The sequence below is a fragment of the Macrotis lagotis genome, chromosome X, assembly GCF_037893015.1.
Source record: "Macrotis lagotis isolate mMagLag1 chromosome X, bilby.v1.9.chrom.fasta, whole genome shotgun sequence".
NCBI lineage: Eukaryota > Metazoa > Chordata > Mammalia > Peramelemorphia > Peramelidae > Macrotis > Macrotis lagotis.
In genome coordinates this window covers 132221816-132237223 of record NC_133666.1, presented here as the reverse complement: position 1 = coordinate 132237223, position 15408 = coordinate 132221816, and the positions used below count along the sequence as shown (strand labels likewise).

Sequence of the window (15408 nt, the reverse complement as noted above, 5' to 3'; positions counted from 1 at the left end):
TTCCTTTTCCTTTCTTCCTGTACTCCTTTTTTCTCCTCTCCTTCCTCTTCTTTTCTGTCCTTTTTCTTTCCCCTTCACCCCTTTCACAATCCCCCTCTTTCCCTCTCCTCCTTTCCCTTTCCCTCTTCTATTTTCCTTCTCCTTCTCCCTCTTCCTCTTTCTGTTTTTCCCCTTTTCTCTCTTCCTTTCCCCACCTTTCACTATCCCCTTTCTCTCTCTCTTCCCTTTTCTTTCTCCCCCTCCTCTTCTCCCTCTACTCCTTCCCTTTTTTCTCCTCCCTTTCTTTTTCCTCTCCCTCTTTTCTTTCCTTTTTCACCCACTGTGTAGTTTCTGAATATGGATTTTTTATGACTGGAACCTTGCATCCAAGTCAGTTTCAAAACCACAAAGGGAGTTTTTGCTTCCTTTCTTTAATATAGAATCCTTTGTACTATGAATACTTGTGGGCATGACTGTAAAGATATTTGGTTTTGTAAACACTAGGAAAGCATATAGTCTAGTGGTTAGAGCTCATCTTTTCTGGTGATAGCCAGTCTGTGGTGGAGGAATTCTCAGATAAATTTGTCTTTCTCAGGGAAGAATGATATAAGAGAAGTCTTATATCATTGACTGACGATCTGGTTAGGACCACTGACAAGTATTTGTGTACCTCCTGGGTGCTTGCTCTCATTTTATGCAATCTGGGGCTTACTATAAAAGAAGAAAGAATGATCCATATATATATATATATATATATATATATATATATATATATATATATATATATACACACACACATATATAAAATGAAAAAAAAGGAGAAACCACTTAAGCTCTTTGCTATTAGAAATCTGAGTTTGAATCTGCTTTTTACTACCTGTGGGAGTACCTTAGAATTTCTGGGCTTCAACTTTATTTAGTCTAGATAATCTCTGTCCCAGTTATGGGACTGATCTCCTTTCTTTTTCTTTTTTTCTTCCTTGTTTCCTTCAATCTATTCACCCAATTTAGAAATATTTACTTGCTAAACCAAAGTCTTAATTTTTCTTACATTTCCATTTCTGCAGAGGGAATTTCATAGGTGGTGCTGCCTTCTTCTCCTGATTGGTCATCATTCTTTTGACCACATCCATTTCTTTCATATCTTGACCTACCATTGATAATAGATGACCAAAAATGTAATTTGGCAGCCATTGAAATCACATTTAAAAGAGCATGAAAATTATACTGATTTCAAATCAGAAGGACCACTTTTATTTTCCAATACTTTAGTGCCTCAAACCTTAAGTGCCTAGAATTAATTCAATTTTTTATGACATCTGCATTTTAAAGTGCCTTAAGAAAGTGGAATTTCTTTTAAGCAATTGTAAGAAAGATAGCTATATTTGTAAGGATTAGGATTATATGTGTCTTTTATACCACTACAAATTAATCTTAAAACTGGTAATTTTTAATGCAGTCTTTTTTTATGATCTATCATACTAGTGAAATGCTTTAGAACTGTTGTGGTTAATGATCTGTCAGTGTTTCCATTATCATTCTTTATTTTTCCAACATATTTAACTGATCATAAAATTTTAGTTTGGGATACAACTTGACTTACAGGGTTTTTATCAGGTACACTAAAATATAAGGCATGTGACTCATGAAAACCATTCATGTTATTAGAGCTTTTTATACTTTTTCACAGACTGGGGATTAGTTTTTGCAGTAGAACTCCTATATCATCCTATTACACAGCAAAAACAGTACAAGAGAAAGCACAATATTATGGAAGGAGTATTGACTCTGGGATGGAATGACCTAGTTCCAATCTTACCTCAGATCCTTTGTATCTCTATAACCTTTGACAAGTCACTTAACCTCTCTAGATATTAGTTTTGTTATTTGGAAAACAAGATAATTTTCCATAAAGTTTTGAAGATTCCTTCCAGCCCCAGATATATGGTATTATTTGCCCCTTTCCACTAACATTGAACAATGAAGCAATATTATAGTCTCTGACCAGGGCAGCTAGGTGGCGCAGTGGATAAAGCACCGGCCCTGGAGTCAGGAATACTACCTGGGTTCAAATCCGGTCTCAGACACTTAATAATTACCTAGCTGTGTGGCCTTGGGCAAGCCACTTAACTCCCGGTTGCCTTGCGAAAAAAGAAAACCTTAAAAAAAATATTATAGTCTTTGTAAAGTCACCTAGTGTTTGGGTAACTTCTTGGAGGGAAATAAAAGGTTGAGTAGGAAGGTTAAAATATGGAATCAGAAAACCCCAAATATACAGGATCTGTCTGGTTCTCTCATGCTCTATTCTCCACAGTTTATTTTTGTTATTTTACCTTTGTATTCTTAGCCACATATTTCCTAGAAATACAATTAAATTGTAGAAAACCAAGACTTTTAAAACTCCAGAAAAAAAAATGTTTAGGCAACTCTATAAAATGTTAATCATACACTAGATGAAGGTGACTACATTTTTGTGGTAGAGTATACAATCCTAGGTTTCTTTTGGCTTTTGACATTGCCTCCCTCCAAAAAAGAAGGTAGCTAGAAGGTTCAGTGGAAAGAACAGAGGGCTGGTACTAAGGAAGACTCAAGTTCAAATACACATCTCAGACATTTACTAGTTGTATAATCCCAGAGCAAGTCACTTCTCTGTCTACCTCTACTGTTTCCACCACTATTAAGTGTTTAGCACTGTACCTGACCCATGGTAATTATTTAATAAATGCTTGTTTCCTTCTTTCCCCAATGTCCTAAACTGGCCTTTAATTACTCACTGAGATTTTTCTTTCTTTTCCATAGATAGGACCATCACCTTCTCCTGATCCATTGCCCCTTCTCTAGCCAAACCCATTTCTTTTATTCCTCCATCTATCATTGCAAGGCCCTCAGCACTAAGATCCATATTATTTTTTAATCGATTATTTTATTTTATTTTTCCAACTACATGCTATGGTAGTTTTTCAACATTCATACATTTGCAAATTTTTAAGTTTCACATTTTTCTACACCCTCTCTTCCTACCCCCAACCCCTGGGCAGTGAGCAATGTATATGTACATTTGTATTTAATATATTTACATATTAATCATTTTGTGTAAAAGGCACTAGAACCAAGGGGAAAGAAAGAAAACCATAAGATAGGAAGGAAAAGTATAAGAGAAGTTTTTAAAAAGTGAACCTAGTATCCATTCAGGTTCTATAGATTATTTTTTCCCCCTCTGGATATGGATGACATTTTCCATAACATGTCTTCTGGGGTTGTCCTTGATCTCTGATCTGCTGAGAGGAGCTGCTTCCATCATAGTTGATCCACTCACAATGTAATTGTTAATGAGTACAATGTTCTTTTGGTCTAGAACCATATTATTGAACATCCTCCATCTCAGTCTGCTTGTGGTTCATCATTAATTTTATTGCTGTATCAAAAATCTAGTCTCTAATTAGTTTAGGGATTTAGAAAAAAAACTTGTCAAATTTATGCAATGGGAGGCATAGCAAGAGTTTCTAGCTGTTAGATTTGATATCTGCTGGTAGAATTTGAAGCTTTATATGATAGATCTCTAAACTAACTACTTCTGCCTTGCCCATGACCTCCCCTCCCTCTTCACCTAATCTCCTCTCTCTGACACACCATTCTCTTTTTTAGTTCAGGTTGCCAAGATTACCAGAGGGGAGGCAGTATAATTGACAGAGTTTCCCCCCACCACCACCACCACTCTTTTCTTCTCAGGGACTTTATTGTCAGCAGCCATTCTTTCTCTCTACCTTTCAAGAATTTCTCCCTGTTTCCAGTTCATGCATGATTTCAGAGCTTCCAATAATGAAAATAACAAAAAGATTGAGAATGCCCCAATTCAAAGAGTAAAATGTTTACATGCGCAGTAACTTTGTTTAAAGGTGGGGCAGTATTCTTAAAATAAAATTATACCTGCGAATGTACATTCTAAGCATGGTTTGGTATTGGGTTTACACAGGGAGGGAATGAGCTGGAACCATCTGAACTCCCCATAGCAGGAGAGGTCTTGCCAACTTAGCTCTTATTAGTAATGTGAGACCTCTTGCAAATTTGTTTGAGTAAATTAAGGCTGCAGAAGCCCAGTCTTGAACTTGAAACCAGAGGGATAGGGTCATTCTTTTTTCTCCAAAGCCTAAACAAAATGAGCAAAAAAGAAAGGGAGGTAAAGAAAAGTTGTTGTGGGTATGAAAAGATAAGGGAGGGAAGGTTTAAAAGGAGAACTAAAAAGGACATGTAAGAATATCGTGGTGCTAAAAGGAGAGACATGTGGAAGAAGTCTTCCAGTCAACATATTAAGTTTGTTTCTAATGTCAGATTCTTTTGTTTAGGTAGAAGGCTAATTATAATGGAAAGAACATTGTGCTTCAAAACCTAAGACCTGAGTTCTAATCCCTGTTTTTGACCATTACTTGTTATATAACCTTTGGACAGGTCCTTTAGAAGCCAATGAATATTGGTAAAATTGATTATTTTCTTATCTACTAAGTGAGAATAATAAAAATCACCCTTCCTACCTCTTCAGAGGATCAGTCAGTCTAGTTAAGTTTGACTTGGCTCCTAGGAATTGGAATTTGTTTGACTGCCTCAGCTCATGAAAATCACCTACTAAGATTCAGAAAATTTTTGATTTTATGGGGGTAGAGTATCCATACTAGCAAAAACCAAAGATCCTTCAAATATATATTTGGGACATGTGATTTCTACATGAACATTATGAACAATATCTGCTGTTCACAATAAGTCATTTTTTTTTCATTCTGGGGTGAAAACAGCATCAAACTCAGAAGCTCAGTTAGGAATAAAGAACTTAATGATTTGTCTTCCCACTCTCCATAAAAGTCTCATTTCTAGAGCAAAAATTATAACTTGCTCTCAAAAAAAAGTGTATCAGATGCCCTTTGAAATACAACTTGATTTGACAAATAATTAGTATGGTCTTGCTATATTATTTATTTTCAACTCTAAGTTGAATGCAATAGATATGTTGAATATCAGGAGGGCAAAAATTTCCCAATTTACCATGCTTAGAAGAAAGGTTAATCGATAGATAGCATGGTACAATAGAAAATTAATCAAATTTAGAGTCAGAGCACCTGGCTTTAAATCCTGCCTTGATCACTTATTTAATTTCTCTGGGCTTCATTTTCCTTATGGAAATGAAAAACTTTGATTAGTTGCCCTGTGAGATTTCTTCCTGCTGTGTATATGAATTATAGATAAAAAGATATCAGGATCTTGGGGTAGGCTAGCAAAGTGTTGTCTCAAAGAAACTTTTAAGTTTCTGCTAATGAAATATTAAATAAGAACTATTTGCAATTGACATAGTAATTTTTATATGTTGATTGTTCAATTGATATACTTAACAATTTCCTAAATAGTTTCAGGAATGAAAGAAAGGGACCTTTTAAAGACTCCTAAATAGAGTGAAAGATAAAATGTTCAATAATTCCAAGAACAGGAAGGCACTTTTATTTGAAGAACTGATGCAGAATGGGAAAGCAGTTTGGTAGAAAAATAGATTTTGTTCAGAATTTTATATCATATACTATAGCAAATACCAATTAATAAAATGATTTAAATATGCATGAAAAATTAGAAAATGGAAGGCAGTATCTTTTACAGCTGTGGATAAGGGGAAGATTCATAACTAGATAAAGGAGATTATTTTAAAAACAGATAAATAATTTCATTTTATAAAATTTACAAGTTTTTACAGAAATAAAACCAAGGCAGCTATAGTTAGAAGAAAATAATGGACTAGGAAAATGTCTTTTGTGTTAAACATTTCTGATCAATGTTTGACATCTAAACTCTATATGCACTTAAAACAAATGTATAAGATAATCCTAAAAAGTCCAAAAGTCAGACTATGAATTTTAGATACAAAAATGAACCTCAGTAGTGTCCCTGTTCAATGATTACAAATTTGGATGTACTATTGGTGTAAGGGTATGTAGAGGAGAATGGACAGCAAAACTTGTAGCTCCCTAATAATTCCAGAGAAAACTAATCATCGTTTGGAAAATGTAAAGCTTTATTTTGTTTTACTTTATGTAATAGATGTGTACTTGTGAAGTTCTATTTCTAAAAAGAATGTACTAAAGGCAGCTTACTATTTAAAGCCAATGTTCTGCAAAATTAAAAAAAATCTTTTGCAAAGAAATTTCCCTCCTTCCCCATGTCTTTAAGAACTCTGAATTCACATACATTTTTAACTTTAGATTTTCCAAGTGAGACAGACACATAGGATAGAGTAAAATTTAAGCAACATCTATTTGATGCCAAACATCCAAATGAAAAGTGAAAAATCCTCTCACTCTCCCAGACCTTTTTATATATCCAGGTGACTGACATCACGTGGGCACAGTTTTTATATTTTGTCAGCTGCAGAGTCTCTTAAACACCAAACTCTTTAAATTTAGAAATCTTAAAGTTAACCTTACAATTAGCTACTTGCCTACTCCTCCAGGCGAATAAAAATATGTGTTGGGTGAATAGAAGTGACTTACAACTTTTATTTTTCAATCACAATGTAACCCTTGACTGGGAGGGCCATCTAGTAGAGAGGAAAACTATGGACTATTCAGTTTTTAGGAAATGTTTGCAAACCTACTTCTAAACCACTTCTGATGATGGAGCAGGTATTCTAAGGTTACTTTGCCTCCTACTTCTTCCCAGGAAGGAGAGCAATGATTCTTCAAAAGGAGGTAGAAATATTGGCACTGAAAAGAGAAACAAGCCGCAGTAAGATTGGGGGAATTAAAAAAAAGAAGCAGAGCTTATAGAATGTTAAGAACTTGACTTTAGGACTTTAGAGATTATCTTGGTTCAAACCTCTCATTCACTGGTAAAGAATTAGAGACCCAGAGGATGAAAGTGTTTTATCCAAGGTCACAAAACTACTTATTTAAAACCAGGACTAGAACCCAAGCCTCTGGACTTAAGTCTAGATTTCTATCCAAGATACTGTAAACAGATGGAAATGCATGGCATTTGGAGGTAAATCTGTAAGACTCATTCTGTTGACCATAAATGCCTAAATAAACCAGTGAAAGAACTGAAGAAGGGTTGATACTGAAAGCTTGGGGCTGAAGAATAGGGAGAGGAAAAATTATGGTAGGTGGGATTGAGAGGAACATGATTTGACTATACATAATGTAGGGTTGGAGAAAGGTCAGTAGTAATACTATGAATCCCAGAGCAAATAACTATGTAAAAATCTTGCATTTTGCCCCCCATGTGAGTTATTGCTTTCTAAGTGTTCAAAGTCATTCCATTCTCCACTTTGTTTCCTTTCAAATTTTTGTCATAGTTTTCTAGGGACAGGCATTTAAAAGCCCCCCCACCAAAAGTCCATGGCATTAATCTTTCAGACCTTTTTTCCCCTTTTTTGCCTCTGGTTTCTCTTTCTTACTTTATCCTTTCCACACCCATAAGCATTCCCTTGCTGGGAAGAACAAGACAAAGGGAGTTTTGTATCAAACACATTTCCCTCCCTCCTAGAAATAGCTAGTCAAACTGTGAGAGATGTAGCCTGTAGTTCCCATGCCTCAAAATGTTCAACATGTTGCTTTTATGTGGCTAGTGTATCCTTATAACTTGGCTAGACTAGATGGGCCTTCTCAGCCATCATCAAAAAGGACTACTGCTGTAATTTCATAGACTATTTAATAATGATTTTTTAAAAAATCAAGATCATAGAATAACAGGATATTCAAAGGAATCTCAGAAGTCAGCAGATCCAACCCTGTCATCTTACAGATGGGGAAAAGTAACAAAATAATATTAAAACATATTTGTGAGGAATATGGGGGTGTTTGAGTCCCACAAGAATGTGAAGGGAAATTATCAATTTACACCACAAAGACTGGGATCTGCCTGTTTTGGTAAGACTTAGCCTCGACCTGATGAAAACCTGAGAGTAAATCAGGTCTACCTCACTTAGTTCTGAGTTAACCTAGAGCCTGTCATCCTCCTTTGCACATGCTCAAGGAGATTACTGTTATCTCCCTTGTGCTCATTAGTATAGGAAAACATGGGGGAGTATGTATCGATTAGGTTGTGACCCCAAGGAATGACTGGCACGAAGGAGAGGAACAAATCTTGTATATAAAGTGTATAAAAGATCTAGCATTTCTGGGATTTTATGTCCCCCTTTCCTTTAGAGAGAGAGAGAGAGAGAGAGAGAGAGAGAGAGAGAGAGAGAGATGATCCTTTTTCTAAGATGGCTTAATAATAGACATTTTAATCACTCTGGACTAAGTATTCATGAGCCACTTAAGAGAAAAGGAAGTATACCTTTGAGTTTGTTGGTATACAGAATTTCTAGGATAGGTAACTTTCTCTACCAATAAAGATTTGCTTCTTTGCTGCCACTTAGAGACTTACAGCTGGCTATGACATCCATCACCTGCTGACAGTCAGTATGTGATTGGATCATTTTGACTCCATTAACTATAGTTATTTAGTAAGTGCCTGTGCTAGGTGAGTGGAGAGGAGAGATTATTAGATGTTTAGATTAGAAACAGTCCCTGCCTTTATGGAATTCTAATCTAGGTCTAGACTTCAATGCTTGTCACTGTAATACACAATAGTAGTAATAATCAATAGAGATCTATTAAACCTCTACTCTGGGTTAGGTCACGTGCTTAGCAATGGGGATACAAAGAAAAGATTGACTACCCTCAAGGAGCTAACAGTATAATGATAATAAATGCATTAAAGGTATAAAAATGCTTTGTGAAATCTGCAGGAGGAGGTGGAGGTGTGGAGAACAGAGATCAAGGAAGGTTTTCTGGAGGAAGTAATGGTTTCATTGGGCTTTAAAGACTGGAGAAGGAACATGTTCAAGCAGAGGAATTAGTATGAGCAGAAGCATCACTCAGATACCTGAGGATATATTACATGCTGAGGTAACAGATAATTGTTCAATCTAACTGTAGCACAGAGTGCATAGATGAAGAAAGGTTAAAAAAAAAAGACCAGAAAGGTATGATGGTGCCCTATTGCCCAAAGGTCTTGAATTCCAGGCAAATAATTTATTTGGTAGGTAATCAATAGCCACTGATTTTTTAAAATTTTACTTTCAATTCCAAATTCTCTCCCTCTCTCTATCCTCTACCTATTGAGAAGGCAAAAAATATATTTATTACATATAAGAAATTATGCAAAACATCTTTCTACATTAGCTATGTTGAGAAAAATAAAAATAAAGAGAAAAATATGCTTCAATCTACTCTCAAAATTTATCAGTTCTCTATCTGGAGGTGGATAGCATTTTTCATCATAAATCTTTGACACTGAATATTTTTGAGCAGAGGAGTGTCTACATGATCAGATTTATGAAAAATGAAGAATATTTTGGCAGCCATAGGAAGGTTGAGTTACAAGTAGGGGGGAGAGTAGAAATGAGTAGGAACGAGGATAGATAAAACTGATATGGTAAGAGGCAGAATCAGTAAATCATTGTGTATGAGAATTGAAAGAGAAGGATGAGTTGGGAGAACCCCAAATTAATGAACATAGGAACCTAGATAAATTGCTGGACTTCATTTGGAAGAAAGAAAGAAAGAAAGAAAGAAAGAAAGAAAGAAAGAAAGAAGAGAAAGAGGAAAAAGGGAAGTAGTATGGAAAGAAAGCAAGAGCAAAAAAAGGAAGAAAGAGAGGAAAAAGAAAAGAAAGAAAGGGAGGAGGAAAGAAAGAAAAAAGATCAGTTTAAAGAGGAAAAAAATCAATGAATTCAGGAAGGTAGGTAGTGCAGTTGATAGAGCACTGGACCCAGAGTCAGGAAGATCTGAGTTCAAATTTAGCTTCAGAACATAATAGCTGTGTGATCCTGGGCAAGTGATATAACATGGTTCACCTTGGTTTCCTCATCTAATAAAAGCTAGAGAAAAAAATACCAAACCATTCCAGTATCCTGACTAACAAAATCCCAAATGGGCCACAAAAAGTTGGATATTACTGAAATGACCAACACCAAAGGGACAGGAAGATATTAAAGAGTCAGAAAATAAGAAGGGTAGAAATTTAGAATCTTAATCTGTAGAAGAAACTAGATTTTATAACTTCAAGGTCTTTCAGAAGCATGTTTTATAACACATCTTGAGTATGATGGATGCTATGGAAAAAATAGACCATAAATCTAATCAATAACTTATCTGGTCAGTGTGTAGTGAGAGAAATTTGTTGAAACTTCTCTTAAAAAATAGAATAGGGGGAGAGAGAGAGAGAGAGAGAGAGAGAGAGAGAGAGAGAGCACCTGTTTACGTGTGTGTGTGTGTGTGTGTGTGTGTGTGTGTGTGTGTGTGTATGTGTGTGTGTAATGAAAAAAGTTTCAACAATTTGAGAACTATTTTCCCCCATTTAGAGAAAAGATGATCAGACAAATGCAGGGAAGGATCATCTTTCTAATAAGGAGACTGAAATGTGTGGCTATGACTGCTTTTCTTGATTATTGATAGAGAAGGGGGAAGGTGTTGCAGTGGATAGAGCACTGGACTTGGAATTAGTTAATACTCCTCTTCATGGGTTCAAATCTGGTCTCAGACACTTAGTAGTTGTGAGACCCTGGGTAAGTCACTTAACCCATTTTGCCTCTATTTCATGATCTATAAAATGAGCTGCAGAAGGAAATGACAAACCAGTCTAGTATCTTTTTTCTTTTTTTTAAATTTTATTTACTTAAGGCAATGGGGTTAAGTGACTTGCCCAAGGTCATACAGCTAGCAATTATTAAATGTCTGAGGCCAAATTTGAACTCAGGTACTCCTGACTCCAGGGCCGGTGCTCTATCTAATGCGTCACCTAGCTGCCCCAATCCAGTATCATTAACATGAAAACTCCAAATGGGGTTATGAAGAACCAGATATAATCAAAAATGACTTCAATAGCAAAATGGATGGAGTACAAAAAAGTAAAAGCAGAGGATCCATAGGAAATAATGAAGCTATTTGTTAATTGGTAAATAAACAGACCACTAGTAGCTTTCATGGAAAGAATCATAATAATAGTTGACAATAATTTAGCATTTAAGTTTTTAGCACTTTTTTGTCATTCTCTGTTTTTTATTTTTGCTCCTGCAACTCTATATGATAGATGTTTGTTATTATTTTTGAGATAATTAAATGGTGTAGTGGATAAAGGGCCAGACTTGGAGTCATAAAGACTTGAGTTTGAATTCTGACATCAGAAAAGTTCTAGCCGTGTGACTCTGGACTTCATTTTGTCCTCTCAACCTGTTTCCTTATCTGTAAAGTGAGGGTAATAATATACCTATGTGGGGGGCAGCTAGGTAGTGCAGTGGATAGAGCACCGGCCCTGGAGTCAGGAGTACCTGAGTTCAAATCTGGTCTCAGACACTTAATAATTACCTAGCTGTGTGACCTTGGGCAAGCCACTTAACCCCATTGCCTTACAAAAACATAAATATATATATATATATATATACATATATATATATATATATATATATATATGTACCTATGTGGCAGTGTATTAATGATGATTAGATAAAGTAACTTAGGCAGACTTAGCCATATAAAGGTTTAGAAGCTTGTACAAAGTCACATAGCTAGTCTGAAACAAGATTTTAGACTAAACACTTCCTGACCCAAAGTCAGAACTTGATTCACTCTTCCAATTTGCCTCCCTCAGAAAAAGTATGAATCTTAGGGAAAACAATACAGAAATTTTTGGGACCTAATTGGCCTGAAGTCTCAGAGGAGGTACAAAAGGAACTGTAAGGAATATTTAGGGTGAATTAGTTACAACAAAAGGTAGGAGAAATCAGGGTCAGAGTTGATAATGTTTTATAATAAATAGTTAAGGATTAATGAGAAAGATACCAAATTGTAACAGGGAGTTTATTTTAAAAATAAAAAAACCACATAATTAGAGCAAGATTTAAAGGAAATGTTTGATTATTAATGAGATTTGTGCAATCATTAACCAATATCACTAAGGGATTCTGTTATTTAACAAAACCTAATTAAGTGGGAAAGTTTGCTTAGTCTCTTTTCCCCAATTAATTCTGTCTATGGGAAATTTAGAACTGGAGATTATAAGACTAACCAGGATCTACTTTTCATCTCATGGCAACATATTCTAAGAGAAATCATATATAGGAGGGTTGTGAATTCCTACTTTGTAAATCTAACCCATAAGCGAATATAATGTAAGGAAACCAGAATTATTTTGTGATGCTTCTTGGTTCCCTTTGGAGGTCATATATTTTCCGTATATTTTCCTAATATATTATGTATATAATTAAGGTTACAATTAGAAGGGAAGAGTACTCTGGGCATGGGAGTTAGCCAGAGAATGTGTCTTATTTGGAGGACAGCCCAGGGGCCAATACTGTATCAAAGAATGTTGTGTAAAAAGATTGAAAAGGTAGGAGACAAGGTTATGAAAGTCTTTGAATATCAAATAGGATTTTTGTATTTGATCCTGGAGGGAATAGGGAGGCACAGAATTAATAAATTAGATGACACAGTTGTGCCTGTGTTTTAGAAAAATGGAAGATGGATTGGAGTGAGGAGAAACTTGAGGCAGGCAGACCCACCATTAGGCTATTGCAATAATCAAAGTGTGAGGTGATGAGGACCTGTACCAGAATGGTGGAAGTAACCGAGAAGAGAAAGGGACATAATTGAGAGATATTGAAAAGGTGAAAGTGGCAGACCTTGGCAACAGCTTGGATATAGGAGGTAAAAGATAAGAGAGTAATCCAGGATGACTTCCAGGTTGTGAGCCTGAGGGACTTGGAGGATGGCATTGCCCTCTGTAATAATAGGGAAGGTTGAGAGTATGGCAGGATTTGGGGGGAAAGACAACTAATTCTGTTTTGGACATATTAAATTTAAGATGTCTATTGAACATCCAATTCAAGACATCTGAAATGAAGTTGGAGATGCAAGATTGGAGGGCAGCAGGAGAATCTGTTTCCTTTATCAATAGGTCCATAAATAAGCATTTATTAAGTGTTTATTATAAGAGATGCACTAGAGATAACAATGACAAATGAAATATCCTCTACCTTCAAAGAGCTTACATTCTATCAGAGAATTTAACATGTACATATATAGTCATATACAGAATGAACCCAAAATAAATGAGTTAATTTAAGGAATAAGACAGTAGCAGTTGAGGGGATCAAAAAAAGACTAAAGGGGCATTTTAATGTAAGAAAATAGTATTCATGTCAGGCATTGAAGTTGTTGCCAATGTGGGCTGTTATTGCTAAGGGTCCTCAAATCCATATTTAAACTAAACATTGTCATTTTGTTATTTTGATCCTTATTTAGTTCCAACAAAATATGCAGTGTGACTCCAGATAATGAATAAAGAAACACACCTTCTGCAGACTGAATAAATAATATGTCTCACACATATATGTATATGCTATTTTGATTAGAAAAATACAAATGCCTTTAAAAGCATTTTTGAATTCAGAATCAAATTTGTCCTTGGTTATTTTCTCAAATATTAGATGCTTGTCATAAACTGCAATCATGGGGAGGTTGATGAAGTTTTTTTTTCAATGCTAAAAAGAATTTTCATATTAAAACAGCTGAGCACAACTGTGTAAGATTATTTCATTACTTTGGGGATGCTAGTCCTTAGTTCTTCCTTTTTTATAGAATGGAAAGCTATGGTAAAGGACCTGTCCAAAAGTAGGACTGTCCACTGGTAGAATTAGAGCCTAGTTTCCAAATTCTTGATTTGTACACCAAAATATTTTGCCTTCATTTTGGGAATAATAATGTTTTAAACATTCTAATAAAACCAGACCTCTCAATTCAATAAATATTAATTAAATGCCTAGTAGGTAGAATTTTGCTAAGTGTTGAGGTTTCAAAAATGAAAAGAAACTTTTATTCTACATAGCAAATTACTTAACTCTGTACATTAAAAATTGTGATGCATTTTTAAGCAGTGCTTAAAATGCAAAAAGAAAGACTCATAATTTGATCAAAGGAAAACTGAGCCCTGGGAATGCTTTTCTGTCTAAACTCTAGAGCAAAAAAATCAAAACTTGTTTGAATAAGTTATAAGACATTAGATTCTATGTTCTCTCTCTTTAGACCTCTGTGTTTCCCTTTCTCTTAAACAGGGTAGCACTCTAAGAAAACGGAAAATGTATGAGGAATTCCTGAGCAAAGTCTCCATCTTGGGTTAGTTTGACTCTTTTATTCTTATTTATTATGTATTATTTATTTATTTATGAATGATTGCTTGAGTTATTTTATGACTAAATTACTCCTTGTATTGTCTGTCTGGCTGCCATTTTGTTCACTTCATTCTTCCTGAAGAAAAGTTTCAAAGGATTATTTGCTTATAAGCCTGGGTGTAATAATTTAAAAACAATTTGCATTTTTGGCTTGCAAATTGGAAACACTTTTCTCCCCAAAAGGTTTCTGATATTCTCTGATGATAGCTTTTCAATTGTTTCTGTTGTTCTCAATCTATATTCTCATTTCCACCAACCTTTTTTTTCCCTTAATGTGGCTTAATGGAAAGATTACTGAATGGAGAGTCAATGGTTCAAGTCCTATCTCCATTTACTATCTATGTGGCCTTGGAAAGTCATATATTCTCTGGACCTCAATTTCCTTAATTGTAAAACTGGACTAGATGACTTCTCAGGCCCCTAACATTTATGATCCTATAAGCATTTTCATGCAGTGTTATCTAGTAATTACAACGTTAGTTAAGTATGCTTCAGTATGTTAGCATTAATGGTCTAACATAGTTGATACCTTCCTGTGAATCCATTATATCTCCTGTGGTGTCAAAAATTTTCAGTATTGAGAGTTGGGGGGAGAATTAAGCCAGACTCTAATGTGAGTAGATTGTTGCTAACTAAATCAGAAGTATCAAGTTCACAAGAAGCCATATAAGTCTGGAACCAGAGCATTTGGGAAATGTTTAATAAAAAAAATAATGCACAACATAGATAATGTTAATTTCTGGTTTTCTGAATGATTGTGCAGCCTCCTTTCTTTTTGATTTTTGACCCCACTGTTCTAGATGACCTGCAAAAAGGCTTCCAATTTTAAAATTCTAAGAAAAAAATTCATGCAAATTGCAAACCCATCCTATTGGTCTTGTCCTTCTACAGTTAAGCATGTTTTGTACAACCAGTCCATTTCTTGTCTATATTATCATTCCAATGTTCATTTGCTTTTGATCAAAAATGAGCTTTTCCTCTTTAACTATGAATTTTTCCATCTTGATTAATTTAACCTTTGCCTCAGCAAATTGTTTGTAGTAAAAAAAAAGCTTTTAGAAAGGTGATTAAATGTGGCAATTATAAAATGTTGTTTTCAGCTTCCTAGGTTCTTCCAAATGAAATGGGAGATCCTCCTTCTAGAACAGAAGATTAGCAGTCATAGATCTAAAATTGGAAAG

General features: G+C 35.1%; 1 protein-coding gene across 3 annotated transcripts in view; it reads left to right on the top strand.

Moving 5' to 3' along the window:
* The window catches only part of PRKAR1B (protein kinase cAMP-dependent type I regulatory subunit beta), a 255717-nt gene that overhangs the window by 181905 nt on the left and 58404 nt on the right, over positions 1–15408 (top strand). For all 3 annotated transcript variants that reach the window (XM_074202616.1, XM_074202619.1, XM_074202617.1), the window contains one exon: positions 14111–14171. In XM_074202616.1, coding sequence (XP_074058717.1) covers positions 14111–14171 — 61 coding nt within the window. The remainder of the gene's footprint in view (positions 1–14110; positions 14172–15408) is intronic.